At 44.9% G+C, this 21,017-nt stretch overlaps 1 protein-coding gene and 1 long non-coding RNA gene across 17 annotated transcripts in view; one reads left to right on the top strand and one right to left on the bottom strand.

The window, feature by feature from the left end:
• LOC105201456 (CUGBP Elav-like family member 4) overlaps window positions 1–21,017 on the bottom strand; it is a 574,742-nt gene that overhangs the window by 504,065 nt on the left and 49,660 nt on the right. For 14 of the 16 annotated variants that reach the window (XM_039448049.1, XM_039448052.1, XM_039448055.1 and 11 more), the window contains exon 2: window positions 13,629–13,711. In XM_039448049.1, the coding sequence (XP_039303983.1) occupies window positions 13,629–13,711 (83 nt within the window). Of the gene's footprint in view, window positions 1–7,264; window positions 11,022–13,628; window positions 13,712–21,017 lie in introns of those variants that run through there. The other 2 variants (XM_039448065.1, XM_039448060.1) reach the window with 2 other exon arrangements.
• LOC120357520 overlaps window positions 1–21,017 on the top strand; it is a 232,954-nt gene that overhangs the window by 168,769 nt on the left and 43,168 nt on the right. The window lies entirely within an intron of this gene.

Below are 21,017 nucleotides of genomic sequence, written 5' to 3'. Positions count from 1 at the left end.
AATTAAGCAGCTCGCACGAGACATTCAATACGTGTAAGACCGTACAAGCTGCAGAAGAGGATCTTTGGAAAGCACAGATAGTTTGTACTGTACACCACCGCAAAACGTTCCGCGCAATGTAATTCCGTTAAAGAGCAAAGAAAAATTTAATTCTTCACACGGATATATCGATCTTCTCTTAAAGTTATAGTGATATCTCTATAATTATTTTTCGATTGTTACTTATGGCTGACAACTCTTTAGTTTATATTAGCAAGTAATCTGTGTATATGTGCCATATCTCGTCAATATTCAATCTCGGAATAATTTAATTTAATTTATGTGACCTTTATTTATATACCTTATTTGCTCATTGATTTAATTCCTCTCATCAATTATTGACATTCTGCTTTCAAATTTGACACGGTATATTTGGATAGGTAAATCTTGAAGATTACGTAACTCTTCTCTCTCTCTCTCTCTCTCTCTCTCTCTTTCTGGCGACTTCGTGGATGAGAATAAATGCAAGTTTACTGAGCCTACCATAATATACGTTTTATAAGGTCAGTACAATGCCAACTGTTCTTTTAACTGCGGACGAGGATGCAGAGGTTAAGGGGTGTAGGCGAGAAAGGTGAAGAGAGCCGACGCTTAGTTCCTCGGAGAGAACCGTTCCCTCTAGGTCAGAGTGACGTAGCGAGATCGGCTAAGGTCCATGTCTGAAGGAGCACGAGCCGAGCGGCAGATTGCAGTCCAGGTCTTTGGAGGATCATCAAATTAGCGGAAGAGTCTTTGAGGCGTCTCCTGGAGGTGGCCAACTTGGCTGGCTCGTCATAGCCTCTCTACCAGAATTATGCCCCCCGCGACCCTTTCACCCGAATGGAGTTACAAACTTCAGCCTTCCTACCAGAGATAGAAAGGGCTTCCTTCTTCTTTCCTTTTCACGCCCACGTCTCTTTCTCACGTTCGACTTCCGTCTCCTTTGCTGCTGAGCGTGACGCTAATGTCGGTTGAATGCGACCAAAGAGAACTCTCTCTTTCTCTTTCTCTTTCTCCCTTGGGTTTTGGTACCCAAAACGACTGGACCGACAGCGCTTTCTGCACTGGCTAGATATAAATGAACGAACTTCTAGACCCTACCGGGAAAAGACGTTAGAAGTGAGCAGTTTCAGCCGCGGATTACTCGCGTAAATACCTATCGTCGTAATGCTCACTTTCGTTACGTATAGAAGATATCTCAAAATCACCGGATGTCCTTCTGAGAACGGATTCTTTGGAATATTTTAAATTTTAATATGAAAATGTCGGGGCTATAATAGTTTTTAAATTATTCAAGTTTACAAATTGTGTAGAGCTGACATTTCACGCCCTCAGACACAGTGTTGTGACAGATAGTAAAAGTGCTACTACGAACACAGCCACTTTAACATAACGAAACTTTTATATACAATGATATTTTCATTAAAACTCATTTCTGTTTTTATACAAAGTCAACCCTTGTACATTACACGTGCACAATAGATATCGGAACATATCAATTCAAAAATTGAAAATATCAATTTAATATCGAAACGTTACATGTATGAGTTATTAAAAAATTCATTTCTGCGTAATAGTAAACCTTTTTATGAAAAGGTAATTTTTTCATGAAAAAAATAGTTTATCTACAGATATTATGACAAAAACATTTATGAAATAGATGAATTTATTTTGACAACGCACACATGTAATATTTTGCTATTGAATTGATATTTTGTGATACGTTCCAATATTAATTATGCATATGTAATATACAAGTAGGTTTCGAATAAAAACAGAAATATGTTTTAATAAAAATATCATTGTATGTTTTTATGTCCTCAACGTTGTTAAAAGAGCTGATTCATGATATCATTTTACCACGTGTTAAAACATGTGCGCGAAATGTCAGCTCCACAACTTGTGTGTGTGTGTGTGTGTGTGTGTGTGTATGGTCTTAAATCGTTAATAATTTTAAAATGAATATAGTCTTGACATTTTCATATAAAAATTTTTGTCTTAAAAAATTCCAAAGTGTTTGCTCTTAAAAAGACATTCGATGGTTTTAAACTTTCTCTGTACTCGTTTAACTAACAAGCAAATTTTTATACAATTTGGCTCGCAAATGTTATAGTTGCCAAACAAATTTTTTATTTTAATTTCTGTAATAAAACATGTGAATTCTAAAAAAAACGTACGATTGATTTTGATTTTTTAATTAATTTTTCCATTCTTAGTAATAGTTTAGTAATTCTTTTGTGATTAAAAATTTAATTTCTGATTTCTAAATTGAGTTTCTGCGTTCTTTCGAAATAGAGCAAGAGTCAAGAGAAGAGGAATGATTTTCGTTTCGAGTCTAGACAGTGGTATTTAACGATTCTCCCACGTAGGTCGAACCGTAGCATGGGCGAGCAAGAGAAGAATGTTTCGTGCGATGTTGAGCATAGGCACGGGGCGATCGATCGAGGCACGCAGCGGAACCGAACCGCGCGCGCGAGGCGGATGCTGAAAGTCTCGTAAAGCGCAAAACCGCGAAAGCGCACGCTTTGTGGTTCCATGTCGACGGAAAATCAACCGTATACGACCGGTGTTGCGCGATATGTATCGGATATTTTTAACTCAAGGTGGCAACATACTCTCTCACACATGTCTAACGCGATGTGCGCGCTCGAACTCACGGGACACACATGTAAAACGCATAAATGTTTTATGGCCCGGCCCTTCGTCTCCCTCTCTGTAATGTACTACCAAACCCGTGTGCCACTGGCTTGGCTAGCGGAAACTGGGGCAGAAACACAAAGCCTGCCCACTACCCGGTCGAGATATCGTCGACAATACCTGAACGCACTGGAGGAAGGACACTCTTTCCATGTCCTAGCGCGTAGAAGCGGACCGACCTATCGCTGATAAAACTCGCTGGAAAAGCCCAGAATATTTTCCCAGCACTTGCCCGAACTCCTCTCGCGTGTTCACTCTAGTTTTATTTTGTTCGCGCGCGAGTGAGCGAGCGAACGAGCGAACGAGCGAGCAGGGAAGCTGTGTAAAATCCGATAAGCCCGCGTGTAAATTACGTATAACGAAAAAAGTTGGCTCCGATATTGACTTGTACACGTCACGGGATCACGAGGCTCCATTGACCTCATTTCGATTGACAGTTGCGCTGCGCAATAGATGAGATCCATTAAGTGAAATTAAGAACTACAACAACGTCGTCCTTACTCCGTGGAAGACAGGAATTTTCAACACACACGTACATCCGGGATAATATACTCGTAACTTCGCGATAGTACCTTTATCTACACGATGACGTTTACACACGGGGTAATTTTAGCCAAGTAAGCCGAGAGGAATTGAGAGCGGGCGAGTCGATCTTTGTCGGAAAACCTAAAATGAACGTGATGTCAGCCTGGCTGGCTGGGCCGGCGTAAATATTTATATTAGACACGTGCCGACGGAGCAATCGCGAAATGATTTAAGTAAATGGACGGTACATGGATGGAGACGGGGAAATCGGTCGGAAATATGGTAACGCCAGTGAGCAAAGAAAGTTAGCCCGGCTGATATTTCCGCCGAAATCTCGCCGATATTTCCTCCAATACTTCTGCTGTTTAAAGAGCGGCTGTCTGGAAATAGTAACGGCTAATGGTGCCTCGAGTGTTTGCACGATCTTCGACTATTTTTAGGTATTCGCAGCGCGAATTTCGTAGCTGCCTATACACATCCACATCCAACATACTGTGCGCTACGTACCACCCAAGTGTATACAAGTTTTTCCTTTCGCGAAACTCCGCGAAGAAGCATATCGCAACATTTCGCCCTCTCTCTCTCTCTCTCTCTCTCTCTCTCGATGAAATTTATTGTAATTATATTGTAATAATGCAAACGTTTATTAGCTGATTTCATTTCTCTCGTTGTAGGAACTTGCGAAACGAGCTTCCCTCCAAGTCAATTTAATTTCATTTACGTTAACCACCTTAATCCTTAGAAAAGTAACAAAGAGTCGCGCACAGTTGCGCTCTCGTTTCTATTACCTCTCGCTATCTTCGTGTCAGACACTCCCCTACTTTCTGCGGAACGGTTTACTACCCCACGGTATCGCAACGTGGAAATAAGTTCGACACCGGGACTGGCCACGAGGGGCGCGTCCTTGTTCGCCTGGGCAAACGGCAAAGGGGGTTTGCTCGGCGCAATTCCTATTTCTCGCGTTTCCCGATGTTTTCCACGACCGCGTCGGGGCAAATAAAGTTTTCTCAATTTCCACGGGAGATCGAGCCGCCGCCGTGCGCACGCAAGTGGCGCACGAGAGGTGCACTGCATCGTGTCATGCACGTTCACCGTGAAAAGGTCGATCCGCGGTGAACGAGCTCTGTACCGAGCCACCGTCGTCGTCGTCGACGACGACGACGACGCGGCCGTGTCGTGATCTCGCGACGAAACGAGCTCTCCGCCTGATCAAACTTCTAAAACTGGGACATTATTTTTCCGCCGGGGGGACGCATTCAATTTCCGTTTCGCGCTCGTCCGCGCCTGTCTCTGTCGGGAACTCCTCTGTCGAGGATGTCGCCAGCAATATTAGAAATCGCGACGATAGGTCGGGAAGAAAGGAAAACTAAAAAAAGACAAGTCCCTCCCCGCACAATCGTGCGCAACGGGATAAAGAGAGAGACGTTTCCGCGATGCGCCTAGTTTTGTAATAATCTTCGTGTTTGTGGATTCTCTCTTATCTCGCTGTGCTCTCGCTATTGGAAGCCGGAAGAGCGGAACGTGCATATCGCGAAATTATGTTTATTCCCGTGCCACGGGAATAAACAGCCATTTACACTAATGCGTATTTAAAATAAATAAAATTACTAATTTGCCGTAATAGCGCTAATTCTTTCACGCAATTACGTTTGCATCAACATAATTGTTTCGTAAAAAATAGAAATCGCGCTAGCATGAAAATATCGCTTTTACGCTAATGCATATTTAAAAGAAATAAAATTACCAATTTACAGTAATAGCGATCATTCTTTTACGCAATTAACCTCGCATCAACGTAATTGTTTCGGTGTAAAAAATAGAAATCGCTTCAGAGAGCATGAAATTACTCGGCTGAAAATATCGTGTTGAATGATCTGTTTACCTCGGAAAATTAAAAGGCGCCGCGTACGCGCTCGCGAGCGAGAGCGAGTTTCCGCGACCAAAGGATCAAAGCGCCAAAGGTAAAATCGCGCGGACGATCCGGTCATCGAGATCCGAGCCGATAGTGCTCGGCCACCGTCACGCCGACGCTGTTTCAATTTTCCTATCCGGTCCGGTGGCAGAGTCGTTCCCTCCTTCTAATTACTAGCTCAGCCCGGTGTAATTACTCGCTACGCTCGCACCGGCCGTACCGCGCCGCGCCTCGTCGGCGGAAAAGCGGCTGCGACTCGTCGTCGTCGAGCGGCGATGGTGGTTCGGTTTTCTCCCTACTCTCCGAATGAAAACGCGAATCGCGGGAGCGACGAGTCGCCGGCCGCCGCGTCGCGAGTCAATAACGGGCCGCTCCGTTCCGTGATTTGCATGACAATCGGCTCGACTCGAATCGTCGACGTCGTCATCAGCGTGACGGATCTGCTCCGTCCTTCTCAAAGCAAAAAGCCTTTTCCCTTCTCGAGAGAGCGCGCGCGTACGCACCGCGCCGTTCTCCATCCGAGCTTTTACCGACCCCCATATCCTCCCCCCTGGTTCCTCGGCCGTTACCGCGACACTCGACAGTCTCTGTCGCACGCACCGGGACCTGCACGGGATTCCGTCATGCTCTCGACCCGGCAAGTTAAGAGCCCTAATTAAATTCAGTCTGGGTACTCTTACCGAGCTCGGTCCATCGTTCATTAAGCGTCGGATCAAAGTGATATTCCCGTAAAGTAGTTCCACTTCGTGGTGAGGGTTCACCCTTTCTACCACCCTCACCTCCCTCGACACGTTTCCACGCTCGCTATCACGGTATTAGGGTGGGAGAACATCGTGACTTTCCTCTAGAGATGTAGGTGAATCTTTTATGCCGCCGTCGTACGAACGATTAATTACCTAGTAAGGTCATTGCGAGATGTTGTCCCACGGCTCAGAATAACGAACAATGAAAAATCCGCCCTCGTGCTTCACGCGAAGGTGTCGATTTCACGCAAACTTCTGTACCGATATCCGTATCATATGATAAATTCTTTCCAGGATAAAAATAACATTTTTTTCTATTTTTTACATAGATTGATTTCATTAATTAAGATAAGCGAAACAGCTTAAAGTGCGACAAAATATGTGAAGAAAAACGAAATTCTGATTTATCGAAGATTTTATTTAGATTCTTGAATTTCAGAAAAAAAATTAGTATAAAAACGTTTCATTGTATTGTATAAAAGCAAAAATATAAAAACTCTTTGAAATGATTTATAATCTTAAACAGACATAAGTTGTTAATATCAAGAAATTTAATTTCTTCACGTTATTAAATTCTTTCTCAAGAAAATTTTATATTTAGGTTTATATATAAAGCAATAAATTATTAATTTGATACCAATTTTATTCTGTGCAGATATTAGAAAAAAGGTAAAAAAAGGAAAAAAAGTAAATTAATTCTTAAATTGATTTCTTAAATTAATTCTCTGTGTATATTATGGATTAGCTTTAAAACTCTGAGAAATACAATTAAATTTTATTAAGAATTTATAACATTTTCCAATAATATTTCCTGTGACAATATTTAAAAGATAATCATATAATAAAATTGCTTGAATCTTAAGCCGAAACGAATGCTAAACAGGAAATGAATGAACAAGTTCTTCGAATGAATATGAATGATTCCGCGTAAACTGTTTATTCACGTTTGTTTGTGCTCGTTCACTCGGTTCGTGTTCGGTTTTAGAAAGATATGAGCGATCATTTTGAATAGAATCGATTTATCTCCCATTTCTATTGAAATTAGAAATTAATATCTGTGTTTAGAGATATATCATGGCTCTATTTAGTATGGTTCACAATATATTAGTTTCATAGTTTCATATTAGAGCTAGAATAGCTCTTGTACGATTAATAGCCTCCGAATGAGCCATAGAAGGCAACGAGTCGCAGCTGTTACACAGGGTGGATGTGAATAATTAGCGGCTGATGTAATTCCCCGATCATTAATAATAATAACATTTCTGATATATATAATTAAATGGGACATGTGATATTTTACAATGTGATTGCGCTCCAATCTTTCTTCCTACATGAATATTTGTAAAATTAAAAGAGAAGCTTGTCGTACCATCATAAATTCATCGTAGAGATAGGAGATCTCCGGATAGGCGATGAAGTCGACCATGTTGTTGCGATGTATAAACCGAATAGCAAATAACGCGGCACTAATTCCAGAGATTACACGTAGAGATAAAACTCGACAGACCGTAAACGGTCACTGCAACTCAGTACACGTAATTTTCACAAATTCTCTCTTCTAATATATAATCACAATCTTAATGTAATATAAATCATTTCACTGAACATAAACTTCACTCAAAGGTCTAACAATGACTTTTAAAGTAGCAATCATGTAAAATATTAAATACAAAACTCTGTTCACTGTCACGAAAAACGCGTGTACGATATTCGTTTATGATTGTTCAAAGCACTTTCGTTCTTAGTAGGCAACAAGAACGACGCACGTGGCATTTTAGGCTTATTAAAATCATATTAATCCAATGTAAGATCCATGAAGATTTATATTTTTTTTTTATGAAGCTTTCGAGTGCGCACAAAATGTTGGAAATTTTTTTTCGCAGCGGACCAAAGAAAGAGAGAGACAGTTTCTTGATAAGGATACGTAACAATTTAATGCACGAACACGAGGGGAAGAAAGAACGAGGGAATGGAACGGCGAAGGGCGCACGTAACTGCTCCCAGGGCTGTATCGCGGAAGTCGAAAGGGAAGGTCCACGAGGCGACCACGAGGGAGGTAGGAAAGCGGACGGGCTCTGTGTGCGCGGGGCGTTACACAGACAAAGATGTACGGAGGGAAAGGCGAGGATGTATAGGTGTGTACGTTCGTGCGCAGGTGTAAGTGACCGCGTGTGTAATACAGAGGAAACGAGAATCTAGCGGGCCGCGCTTGCGAACGAAAGCACAAGGGAGAGTAAGCTCGGTCACTGAGGCGTCGCCACTCGGCTTGCTTCTCTTCGGGAGTGACTCCCCCCTTGGGTTCCAATCCCCTACCATTTCCATTCCATCCCTCCTCGGCGTTCCTCCGTCTTCGTCTATATTTCCTTCTCTCGTCTTCTCTCGTCTCGATATCTTTTGCCCCGCGAAAACGACCCCCGTCGCCACGGTGGGCGCAGCGAGATCCGCGTAATTGTTTGATGGCGACTGAGACCTCGTTTCAACTCGGTACGTAATAGTCACGCGATAATTACGTAACGATCTGACGACTTTACGCCGTGTACGCGAAATATATATAATAGCTACTTTTAATACACTTTGTCAGCGGATTGTAAATCCCCTTTCATCGCGAAGCTGAATCCAGGCCATTGTGTCGTAGAACGAGAAAGGTACGGGACTTATTAAAAATATATACGTAGCGCGATACAAAACGAAAAATTAACATAATGGTGTATTACTCCTTTAGCTCTGTACAAATCGAGCTAGCGATAGGAGTCCGTGAAAAATTTACATTTTTATCATTACTCTGAGACAGTGAATTATGCATGACAGTGGACACTCGGAGTGACTGAAATCGTTGAAATGTCATTGAATGCAAGTGCGGCGCAGGTGCACGCTGTAGTTGCAAAAACTTCGTTAGGAGAGAATGCAAACAATGCACGAGTTCGGACAGCTCCGTTCTTTTCTTTGGGCCTTCACGTTCACGAGCGCACCCGACCGCCGCCGCTCGTTTTTCCTGCCCTTTTTTTTTCAGGCTCCACGTCGAGTTTTGCACGCGCGAGTATCGCTCGCCTTATGCAAATCCGCGCGAACTCCGTCCCCTCTCGCCTGCCCGTTCCTTTCGCCTTTTCGCTGCATGCGCCTACGTTTCTTTGCTTTCGGTACCGGCGGCGTAAACCCCATGGTGCGACACCGCCAATTACACCCTCGTAAATCGGCCCGCCAATTTGTCACCCGCAATTCGTCCGTCTGAATTTCAACGTTCCTTATCGCGTCACCTCGACGTCCTCGCCACTTAAGCTCTCTCTCTCTCATGATTTCGACTGAAAACGAAGGTCTCTAGCAGCAGCGGCCGGAAAGCAAGCGTGAGCTTTAATGCATTTTTTCAATTCTCACGAGGGAACCGGTGCCAAGCGATTACGCGCTAGGCGGAACATTACTTTCCGCGTACAGCATGACGCTCGGGCGATGCCTCAAAATTGCATTTTCATTTGACGATTCTTGTGATACCAATTCGCCATTTCGATCGATCTTTATAGTACCTCAAAATGCAGCCATCTCCATTCTCCCGAATATCTCGTCGAAATTCCAAGATTATAACATCCACGAGCACAGATCGGATTCCTATCTACGAGCTGTAACGTATACGAATTTTTCTGTCGCCGGCGAGATACCAGCGAACATCTGGCGATTTGTTAATGTTGAGGCTGCCTAGACCAACACCGACGGCCAAGTTTCAGGCATGGCTTACGAAGTAAAGCAAATAAACAAGAATTAAATCTGGAAGGCTTTACCGAAGCGAAAAGATTCGGATATTTCTATACGGATTCAGTGCAGCAAATGAGACCGAGAAAAAAAATATAGAGAGAATAGAAAGCAAATAAAGTCGGTTAACTGCAATGTGCATTTAAATCCACCAAACGGAATACATTAAGCGAATCGTTTTTCTTTTTTTGTGGAGAGAGAAAGAGAGAGAGAGAGAGAGAGAAAGGGAGAAAAAGAGTGAACGCTCGACGGCATCGAGTGACGTAATTGTTATTTTACATGCAGTTCGCTTAATGACGATGTTGATAAATACAGCGGTGAGATGTGCGGTACCGCGTATACGAAAGTCGAAGCAGCGATATGTACGCGCCATTAAATTTAGCGTTCAAGGAAGGGACGGGGATCTGAATCATCGGACGTATGTATAGCAACAAGTTTGACACGCCACGTCAAGCTACGCTAGAAGTATTACGGAAACGGCCGGAAGCGGGGAGCCGAAATACTTTCTGTCGCTTTCTGTTTCTCTCGCGTGCGCACGTGCAACGATCGCTTCCGCAGTAAGCGCGAGCTAAGTATAGACGAGATGCTGACCGACGGCATTGTTATTGCTTGCGCAGCAGCAGCAGCAGCAGCAGCAGCAGCAGCAGCAGCGCTGCTCGGCTCCGAGATCTGTGTTTATGAAGGGTCCGTTGCTCGACCGAGTTATGGCCTCAGGTGTATTCGAATATTACGACTCGGCCAGGGTTCGATCGGCAAACGAGCGAGCGCGTGCATCGTAAATGCGCGTACATATCGCCAACGCAGATGTTTAGTCGCGTTTACAGGAGCTTGCGCCAATGAATGAAATCGGCATCTCGGAGGAAGCTCCGTTACCCTCTCGTGTAACGGCTCGTAAAACCGCCCCGGTGTGAATGTAAGCGCCTAGATTAAGATTTGCATAACTGTCGCGTTCTCCGGCCGAAGTGTTTTAATGTGATCGGGCTGACGCGACTTATGCATACATAGCGCGACGCGTTACGTAACTTTATGCAACTTCACGCTGAGATCGCAATCTCTATAAGCTCGCGATGAGTTCGAATTAGCGTAATGTATAGCGAAAACTGAGAGATCCTAGACTCGATTGATCAAAGTGAAATTTGCAAGCCCCTGACGAGCATCTGTTTAAATATCATTCTGGGCTGCCTTATCTTATCAAGACGCGGCAAACGTGACAGGAGGAGGAATACATGGCAATGGCATGACAGCCAAAGGCAGCTGTTCATATATGCGCCTAGTTAGTTAGGTATCACGATGGCAAATTTTGCATGGCGCGTCTAAATGAATTTTCAAATTCTATTTTGACAAATATATGTTTAAAAACTAATATAAATGCGAGATATAAATAAATTAAATAAACACAAAATTTAATAAAAAGTCAACTTTAGTTTACATCTACTTTAGCTTACATCCTGCTTTATACATCGAATATACATCGAATATACAGGATATCTCGAAATTCGCGAATCAAAAATACAGCAAGAAAAGTTCTTGAAAAATTAAATAAAATAGTTTAACAATAGTTAACAAAAGAGCTAATTAATAGTTTCTGAAATGTAAGAATTTAAAGCTAATTGATAACAAACTCTGATTGCGTTTAAGCCTTTATATTTCAAAAACTATTGCTTGAAATAAAAATTTATAAATAATTATTCTACTTGATTTTTGAGAACTTTCTTGCTATAATACTTTGATCGCGAATTTCGGGATTCTTTGCATATGTGAGTTTGATTCTCATCCACATTTCTATCCTTTTATTATCCTTTAATTTGCCTCGAATTTTGTTCAACGATTATTGCTCTTTCTCTCTCTCTCTCTCTCTCTCTCTCTCTCTCTCTCTCTCATAAAACATGAACGCATAAGTGTCTGCAGCATATAAATGTGTGTGTGTATTGAGTTCATATTTATGGATTCACTAAACTCAAATGTTTGCGGATCAGCCATCCCTGTGGGAATCATAAAAATATGTCGTTTTGCGACATCGTTGTGCCGAAAAGAAATTTAATCAAGAATTACAAACTTGCGAAAGCCTGCTTTGCCGTCGTTATTTTAACTAATTTTAATTGAAAGATATGTTATTGAGAATGCATGTCGTGGCACTGCAAAAATCCTAACTATCGGCCAGAGTTCGAAGTTAACGCAACAAAAAAGCCGATATATATTTCTGTCGTCGGATTGTGGACTAAACCGCGCAATTTCGGACGGAGCGGTTTCGCCCGCGACGCATATATCACGAGAATCGGACGTGCAGATTTTTTTCAGATATATCTCGCGGGCGGCCAACACGCGGAAACCGCGTGCATGCAAAAGAAGAAAAAAAAACCCTCGTCGGCGTACGCGCGTACGTGCGTCTGCCTCTTCATAAAGTCATAACTCAACCGTGCCCTCCGCCCGGCGCGCATCCCTCGGCATAACATTTAAAACGATTTCCGCTGGCAGCCGTGCCAAGACCGTAGCAGCGTTGTTTCGGGGATAGATTAACGAAACATAACGCCAGTACTCGCTACAGACTTCCAAGGGGTAGCTCAGATAATGGGAAGGGGCGTGTTGGCACCGCTCTGGCAGTTAAGCAGCATTCAGTGCCGGCGATGCCGCGGCTTGGGGCCTCCGGGGCCACGATCGATAGAAAATTTCGCGAGTTTCGGCAACTCGGGCATTCGAGAGACCTTAAGCAACGCGAAAGGGTTTAACTACGAAAAATACGTAAAAATATATCTAAAAGAAATAATGACGCGATCAATCACACTACACGAAGAAAGAGGGGCATCGATATTCGAGGCCGAGTGTCACGAGCTACGGACGCGATAAATGTCCGGTGAAAATATCTCGAACGTCCCGCGGATATCGTAACTTTCTAACGTTGTACGAGGGAGAGCTGCGTCGAGTTAGCAACTCAGACGGCGAGGATAACGTGATATGTCCAGCGTTATTTACGACATTACTCGCCATAAATAAGAGAGAGAGAGAGAGAGAAAAGGAACGCCGCGTGTTCGGACCCTACGATTATGACATACCGTTTCTTTCGCCCTTCCTTATATCCTTGAGACCGACTTTTCTTAGGCGAATGCGGCAAGTGCATATCCTCTCACAGTCCCCGTAGAAGAGAAACGCAAGCTCTTCGCGCGTATCTGGGAAGGGTGTAAGAACGCGTGCTGGCGGTACTGGCATTTGCAGGAAATCCCGCACGGAAAGTCTGATGATACATCGCGTCAGTGCCATCCCCGCGATCGCGCTCCTTCCCCTTTTACCCGACCGCTTCTCCTCCTCCCTAAACGGACTCCCCCTCGGCGTTAAGAGATTAACTCGTCACGTCGAGCCATTTTAATGTCCCGAGTCGCGGACGGCCAAATCGCCGAAATTAATCGGAGAAACGGCATACGGCGATAAGTATCCGTTACTGTGGCGTGCGTATTTAGAACTTTTCACGCGCAAACGCAACTCGATTAAAAATTACGCGCGTATATACGCTCAACGGCCGTTCCATGAGGTATGGAACGGAAATCGGAGACTAAATAAATCGATATTTCGAAGTCCCGCCCGCAAACTTGGAGCCGCTCCAACGGTCTCGCCATGCAAAACGAACGCAGCGTCTGCGTCTCTCGACAGCTAATTCACGCGTATCGAGGTATTCGTAATGCCGAACAATTTTGGGCCGCGCCGCGCCGCGATACACTCCGTAAACTCGGAACGTCGCGCACACGCTGCACGTCGATGGGACTTGACGATTAAGAAAAATATATCTAGACCTATAGGTCTTCAGAGGACGGCCTCACGTCCCCCAGAAACCGAAGCGCACGCTCGCAGTATGGCGGACTAACGAGAGAGCGCTTATTAAGCGAGACCGAGATAAGATTTCCTCGGTAGGGTGGGCGCGACGCGGAATGAGATGGCATTAATGGAGTATAATTGGTTGAAAAGTAGGTAAACCGCTTGCAGTAAACGTTGTAAACACTCACCCCTGGTAAAGTCCGCTTCTCATGCAGAGCGTTCTGGGCGTTGATTGCGCTGTCACGGCTGTAGTAGGTGAGGAACGCACAGCCTGAAAACGAGGAAAAACAGAAATCTTATCTCTCGTGAAGATTAAGTCGCGTGTACTACGACATAGCATCCGCGAGAGAGTAATTCTCCGCGTACCCTTTTTATCATAAAGGCATCGTGGGGCGGCCGGTCGCGACAAGCGGGCACGCGAGAATTCGGCTTGCGCGGCGGCGCGGCGTAATCACTTAGAGGAATATTACGGCGTGCTCGCTTGCGAGAGGCGAGGTTTATCGGCAACGGTCGCGCAACGTAAAACGAAAAGCTTTTTACACAGACGTTGTACAGCTGAGAGATCCGTCGGAATAAAAGTTTTACCCCGGGCCCCGCGCGGCGAATCTCGAAGATCGATTACGAATAACGCGATTATACGCGTGACGCAAGGCAGGGTGCTATCGTAATTAGACAGATGGATGGAAAGTTCTCGTTGCGTAATTGCCGGCACAGCACCATTCGCCAAACTTTCACGCCGCGATTTTTACGACGCACGACGTGCGGGAACACGAGACCCGAAGCCGCCTTCGCGCCCCGGAAATGTATGGATCTCACGCGAATCGACCGAATTTCTTGAAGCCGCGAACGCGCGTTGTCGCACGAAAATAGACATGACGCTCCCGCTCTTGCCCATCGATGACCACGACGACGTACGACCGCGTCGCGTACAACACGGGCCGCCTCGGTCACCGTCAAAAAACCGCGCCCGCCGAGAGATTTCGACCATTGATTTTGTCAACAACGGAAGAATAATTTCTGCAGGGACACCCCCCGGGGATTCATCACCCACGCGACGCGTTTCGATTCCCGCGCGCGATATACCGTTACTCGTAAAATACGTCGCTTAATCGCGCCCCTGCAGAACACGTTATGCGAGTCCGCTACGCTATCATCTTCGTCAGATAGTAATATCGATGTAGCGACGGAAACAACCCACCCACACCCGCGCCAACGTCGGCGCTCACGCAAGCCTCGCGCAACACTCTAGAATCAGGCCGTTATCTCGTGGTTGATATAAATAGCCGTGTATTAGTCGCACTTCAGAAGTTCATATGCTGCTTATCCGTTACCGTAAAATTGTACGCAGACTTATAATTTACACAAAATATAACGTTCTTTATCGAGTATCCGTAATCGAGCCAATTTCGACGAAAGTCATTGTCACGAGGTAATATATCCATTTATATAAGACGAATTGTACGAAGGTAACAGGCGTCAATTAGGATTCGACGGTATAACATTACGGTAGTGTAAAGATATAGAGAAATAAAAATCTGTAGAATTAATTTTTGTAAACCACACTCGGTTTAAGAAATAGCGTCGATATCGCGGCGGGTTAAAACGATGGTAATTAACCCGAGAATATTGGACGGTGCCTGAACCAGACCATTATCGGCTATCGCACTGTCGAGCAAACCCCTTGGGACCGCCTTCCTATCGGTCTGAGAATTTATTCAAAGGGCCTCTTGGTCCTATCTGATCACCATTTGACTATCTCAACATAGGGAGATGGATGTGAGCAAGCACGCGTAGCGCAAAACCCGCGGACAGACCACGGAGAGCCAAGATTGCGCAAATATTTATGACACGACTCTATCAGCGCGATTCTGTCACTTACGGAATTCATTAAATTCGTTAAATACACTCACGTGCGGAGAATCCATTCGCGCACTCAATCTCAATCTTAATTCATGCCAATGTATTACACACGTACGTCTCACTCCCTAATTATTTTCTTACATCGCCTGTTATTACGTTATTATATAATAATACGTTTCTATTGTTGCAAAAATAATTAAATTTAGCGCTTAGCGCAATTTATACACACGTACACAATCTCTAAGCTGCTTAATTTTTAACAGCAATTCAATTCGCATTAAATTTTAATATATTTTTTTTCAATTATTTATTTGATCCGTATGAAATTATTTAAGCGACAAATTGATTAACAAACTGTCAATACTATTCGTATAAATCACTACGCTTGTATTCGCGAAGGAAAGGAAACTTAAATTCTGAACAACGCTGGTTTGCGGCGTGATACTTGAGACGTTTTAATCTCGCGCGAGGACTTCGACGACGCAGTTTCATGACGATGTGGCGGGAGAGTATGTACAATCTCTCTTTCGGAGGTCTTTCTCTCTCCGAGGAGTCACGTCGCGTAAACGAGAGAACGAGGAAGTAAGAGAGGCGCGAGGAGCGCGCTGCGCGCACTTGTAATTTTTCATGCGACACGTCGCACGCGTCCATGGCTCGCACGGTTATCTCCGGCATCGCAGTACATCTCATTCGCACGTAGAACGTCCAACCTAACCCGGGGCAAATCCGCGTGTAAAAGCTCCCTTCGTCGGAGAAGCGTGGACCAGCGGGACGGGACGGGACGGGACGGGACGGGGTGGTCGAAAGTTCGCGTGGGGCTGTAGCCTGCGGCCGGTCACGACGCCGCGGGTACTCGACGTCAGATACGGGAATACACGCTCTCGCTATTTCGGAAATGCCCGAAAATATTTATAAACATCGCGGTCGCGCTTATCTTAATTGCATTGGGGACTGGGCTCGCGTGTGCGTTGTGGCTCCCCTATTCTGCGACCCGGATACCAGCGGGAATAGAAAACTTCGTCGCGACGGCAAATCGCAAGCCCCGCGGGCCTCCCGAGGATGAATTAGCTCCCAGCGACGCGACAAGAACAGGGACAATCGTTTCCTCGCGCGTTGCCATGAATCTCCCCTGCTCCGCTTTTGTCTTTTTCGGTTAAATTCAATCTGCGAGCGACGCAATACGGTCCACTCGGGGAAAATAAGATATGTACTCCAGATACACGAATGGATATATACATTAGCGGGCAAGTTTGACGTGTGTAAGTTTGACTTTGGAATCTGCTGTTTACTCCGCTATCAGAGAGCCGCTCTTGAGATATCTATTTTCGAACTGGGACAGAATACGACCCCATTAAAAGAGTTAATTCATTAGAGTTTCCAGATTAATAAATGTTTAAATGCAATTGGATTATGTCACTGGAATATTTAAAGAACTTGAGGGGGAAAAATGTCTTTCGAAATAAATTCTAGTCTCACTGTGTAAGGTAATTAACGCGACGAGCGGTAACGATTATACTGCGATTTTGACACGCCTCCTCCTCGACGTAGTCACGTCGCGTCGCGTCTAGCGGCATAGGCAATTACGATAAGGCTTACGATTAGCTTGACAGCGAAGCGTCGAGTGGCGGCGCGGCCCCGTGCAAATTGCAGATGAAGCAGTTATACATTTGGTAGTGTAGGAACAATTCACTGATTCTAGATAATGAAACAGCTTGTCATCAGGTATGCGCATAGTCACCTGCATGTGCAGCAAACTTTCGTCATATTCAGGCTTACGCATACGAATGTACAAGTTGCGAACAACGACGTGGATTAGCTGCGGCAAATCGGTGCGCGAGGAAGTTTGTCTCGTCGTTAAGTTTCTAACGAAGATACGGGACAAAAAGGATTGAAGTTGGCGCCGAACGTACGGCATTTCCAGTGTGATTCACTCGCACATCCCATAGGTGCTTAATTTTCCACAGGCAAATCTAATTAATTCAATTGAGATTAATTATCACGAGTCCACGCGGGCCTCGCTGATCCTCGATGCGCGAGGCCAATTTGCGAGAACGACCACTGTAGCGCGATGGTCCGCTTTTCTCTCACGTTGTTACGTTGGTATTCACCGCGATGCACCGTGTAAAACTCAAGTGACCGAATACAGTAAGTATATTGGTAGTGCATACGATAATGCAAATTAAACGAGGCTGAGATAAATATGGGGCGTAATAAAGTATAAAAAGATTGTTTAATGTAAAATTACAATAACGCGATAAAATAAGAACGATATATTCTATTAATGTATGTATTACATTTTACTATATTGTATTACCTTCTTGTGTATAATTTATGTCGCATAAATATTATAAAGTTAAATTTTCACAATGACGTTGCGAAATCTCCGCCGGTATTGATCATTGCGAACAATACGGTTATTATTATTGCTTGTAACACTGTGTAAGCGAATCGGGAGTGTATGTAGCGGAGCAGAGCTATTGTTTAAACACGCGAGGAGAAAAGTACCACGTATTATACGCGAAAAGGTCATCGTTACAGATTCGCTACGATCCGGAGGAAAGCTTTCATTTGTCTTGAGATATATACGACGAGGACACACACATGCAAATCCAGTGAAGCCGGATTATAGACTGTTTTACGCTGATTCGAGTGGGAACAAATACGTCGTCGAACGAACGTGGAGGACGCAGGTAGATAATCAAGTAGTTCTTTCCTCGTTGCCGTGGACCGTATGCGAAGAGGCTGGCAAAACCCCGAGAGGTATGAGACCGTGAAGAAGGACCGTCTAGCTTGTGAGTTTTTGCCTATAAACCTGCCGACGTGTATCGCAAGAGAGAGAGGGTGGGAGAGACATATAGATAAAGAGAGAGAAAGCAGGATGAGAGATACAAACGAGAGTTGATGGCATCGTCCGACGTCGACGAGGGCCAGGCGAGGTGGTTAAAGGGGGTTCAAGAGTAGAAGAGCGTTTTATTTGCGAGGCAATGCGACGGCTAATACACCAGTCACTGGACAGCGTCCAAGTCATAAAATGGATTTTATGACGCCGATCGATACAACGAGATCTCTCTCTCTCTCGCTTTCCGACAGTCGCCGTTCCCCTCTTTCGCTCTCCCATCGGATGTCCGCCGATGCCCTATATCGGTCCGTACCTTTCGAGGAAGGGTAGCTTTGCGAGGCTACGTCGTTCATTCGAACAAACTCGAATACTACGAAAAAAGAATCCGACCAATTTGTTCCCCGCTTTGTTTTTCGGAGGCGATAAAATAATAATCTCATTCTCTATACCGAATAGTGAAATCTCTGAATATATACAGAGTCATGAAACTAATTGACACAGGATATTGGGAGATTATTTTCTGCTACAAATCAGAAGCATACCTTTGATGGAAATGAATCATTGGCAAAGATTTTTAAAATTATATTTTTTGCTATCATACAATACAATACATTTTGAAAGAGAAAACTAATTGGCATTTGTGAGAAATCTGGAGCAAAGAGAAGAGTGAAAAATAACATCTGGTCTCGAATTAAGTCGCGTGTATTGTCACGGGTTGAAAATCCCGAAGTGAAAAGAAACGCGCGAAAGTTAAATCCCGGTGTCTAGAGCGAACTCTTTTAACCCTCGAATCACCCAGCGCTGCTTGTCGAAAATTGGAAAGTAAAAGCTCCCAAGTGACACGGTGAACAGGAATGAAAAGTTTCCCGACCGCGGAGTCGAAGAAAGAGCGCGTCGCGCCAACCAAATTGCTCTTAACCAGGTACTAGGCAGTCCGGGAATGAGGATTTTACGGTCCTTCTAATGAATTGAAACGAAACGAGCCTCTGGTAGACTCACCCACCGGCCGCACCCACACATCACCCGTTATAGTATACGGAAGTCCTCGTGCCAGCGTTGGGACCGGCTTGCCGGGGACCACGCAGAGGTGGAATTTGCATCTTGGGCGAAAATTGAAATGCACCGGTACAATGGACAGGGAAGAGTGTCCTGCGAAATGACTTTTATAATAGGGACGCAGGTAATATAGCCGCAGCGGCGGAACGAGAAGCGTTTCTAACTGACGGTACACACATACATACACCCCCTGCTACCGAGGTGTGTGTGTGTGTGTGTGTGTGTGTGTGTGTGTGTGTGTGCGCGCGCGCGCGCGCGTATGTGTGTGTGTGTGTGTGCAAGCGTATCGTGACTTTACACACATGGAGACACACCAACACGCTACGAAAGAGCTCTGTGCCAGTGTATGTACTTACATTCGCGATATCCCGGCGTGGTAATGGTTGTCCATGACAACGAAATTTTCTCCGTTGGATCTTCGCGACGCACCGTCGCGCACACACAGACAATGGTACCTACACGCACACGAGTGCGAAAACGGAAAGGTGGAGAGAGAGAGAGAGAGAGAGAGAGAGAGAGAGAGAGAGAGAGAGAACCGAGAATGTGTGTGCACGCGCGTGAGGGTATGCGAGTGTATTTGAGCGTTCGTGTATTTCAGCCGCACGTCGACGGCACCCCTTCGGTGTTGCGCAGAGGAAATTGAAATATGCAAATAACCGCAGCTAGGTAGCGCCGACTCTGCGAAGGTTGATGTTTCGTCCGCGGAGTGTATCGGCGTTTTATCGTCAACACACCGGACATACCTCTGCGTCGAAAACGGGCTTTTTGAATATCGATAACAGCAGGTTATCCCCCCTCCTCCGTTGCATCCGTTGTATCCGTTGTGCCTGCTGCATCCGTTCGGTCGACTAGCGGCGAGAGATATTTGCTATTTCAAGAAGGTGATCGGCCGTCCGATTCGCGGGACGACTTGCCACGTTCTACGTGCCGGGCTGTCGTTCGAATCGAGGAACGTACGTCGCGAATGCATATATTACGAGACCACACGCTCAGACTTCCGCGTCGCTGAGCGCGAATGAATATTCATCCGTTCCTATTTCGTCTCTGTCGGTCGTTCCCGGCGATTAGCAACCGCGCTATTATCAGACGTCGAGCTAATTCTATTCTCCTCGGCACTTTGCAAAAGTTAGCGTCGTAACGTCGGAACGGTTTGAAGTTCCCTCGCGAAGACGAGAGAAAAGGAAGCGAGAAAGAAGACTCGTGCTACTGTAACCACCAAGTCTCGGTCCATAAAGCCGACGAGTGCGCATAAGTGAAGTGGTCGCACGGCAACGGAACGACGAACCCGCTCTGTGGCATTCTATGCCATCGACCTACGCGACAACTGTTTGCGACGTTTGCGAAGAAAGGCGCCGTGAAAGTTTAATCGAATAGGGATTAATCCAAGTTCTCCGGCACGATTTTTCAAAATCATAAACAGCGAATAGAAATACTTTTTTATTTAATATTTTACTGCTCGAAGAGAATTCATATGCCTAACGTTTATCTAACTTTACCATGCCTATTGATACGGTTCTTCATACGGTCTGTGTGACGCAGTGTCATACGACCTGTGAAATCGTTCTCGTCGCAAACCTCTGTTCCGGATCCGATCAAAGGCGGATCTCGGTCAAAGATTGTCGGCCTTTGAGAAATGCTTTTGACCCACAGTGTATAGAAATAGACCGGACAGTTCAGTCAATCAATAACCAAATCGACGATTCTACTGAATCATGTCATAAAAATTATTAACAGCACTACGAGTGACAGTTTCTAAGTCCGTTCTCTAGCTCTGTTTTATTTCTGAAATTTATTTGTAAAATGAGTGAAATATCTAACAAAA

Source organism: Solenopsis invicta, chromosome 4, assembly GCF_016802725.1.
Source record: "Solenopsis invicta isolate M01_SB chromosome 4, UNIL_Sinv_3.0, whole genome shotgun sequence".
NCBI lineage: Eukaryota > Metazoa > Arthropoda > Insecta > Hymenoptera > Formicidae > Solenopsis > Solenopsis invicta.
The sequence above is the reverse complement of the archived record's forward strand: the minus strand, read 5'-3'. Positions and strand labels throughout refer to the sequence as shown.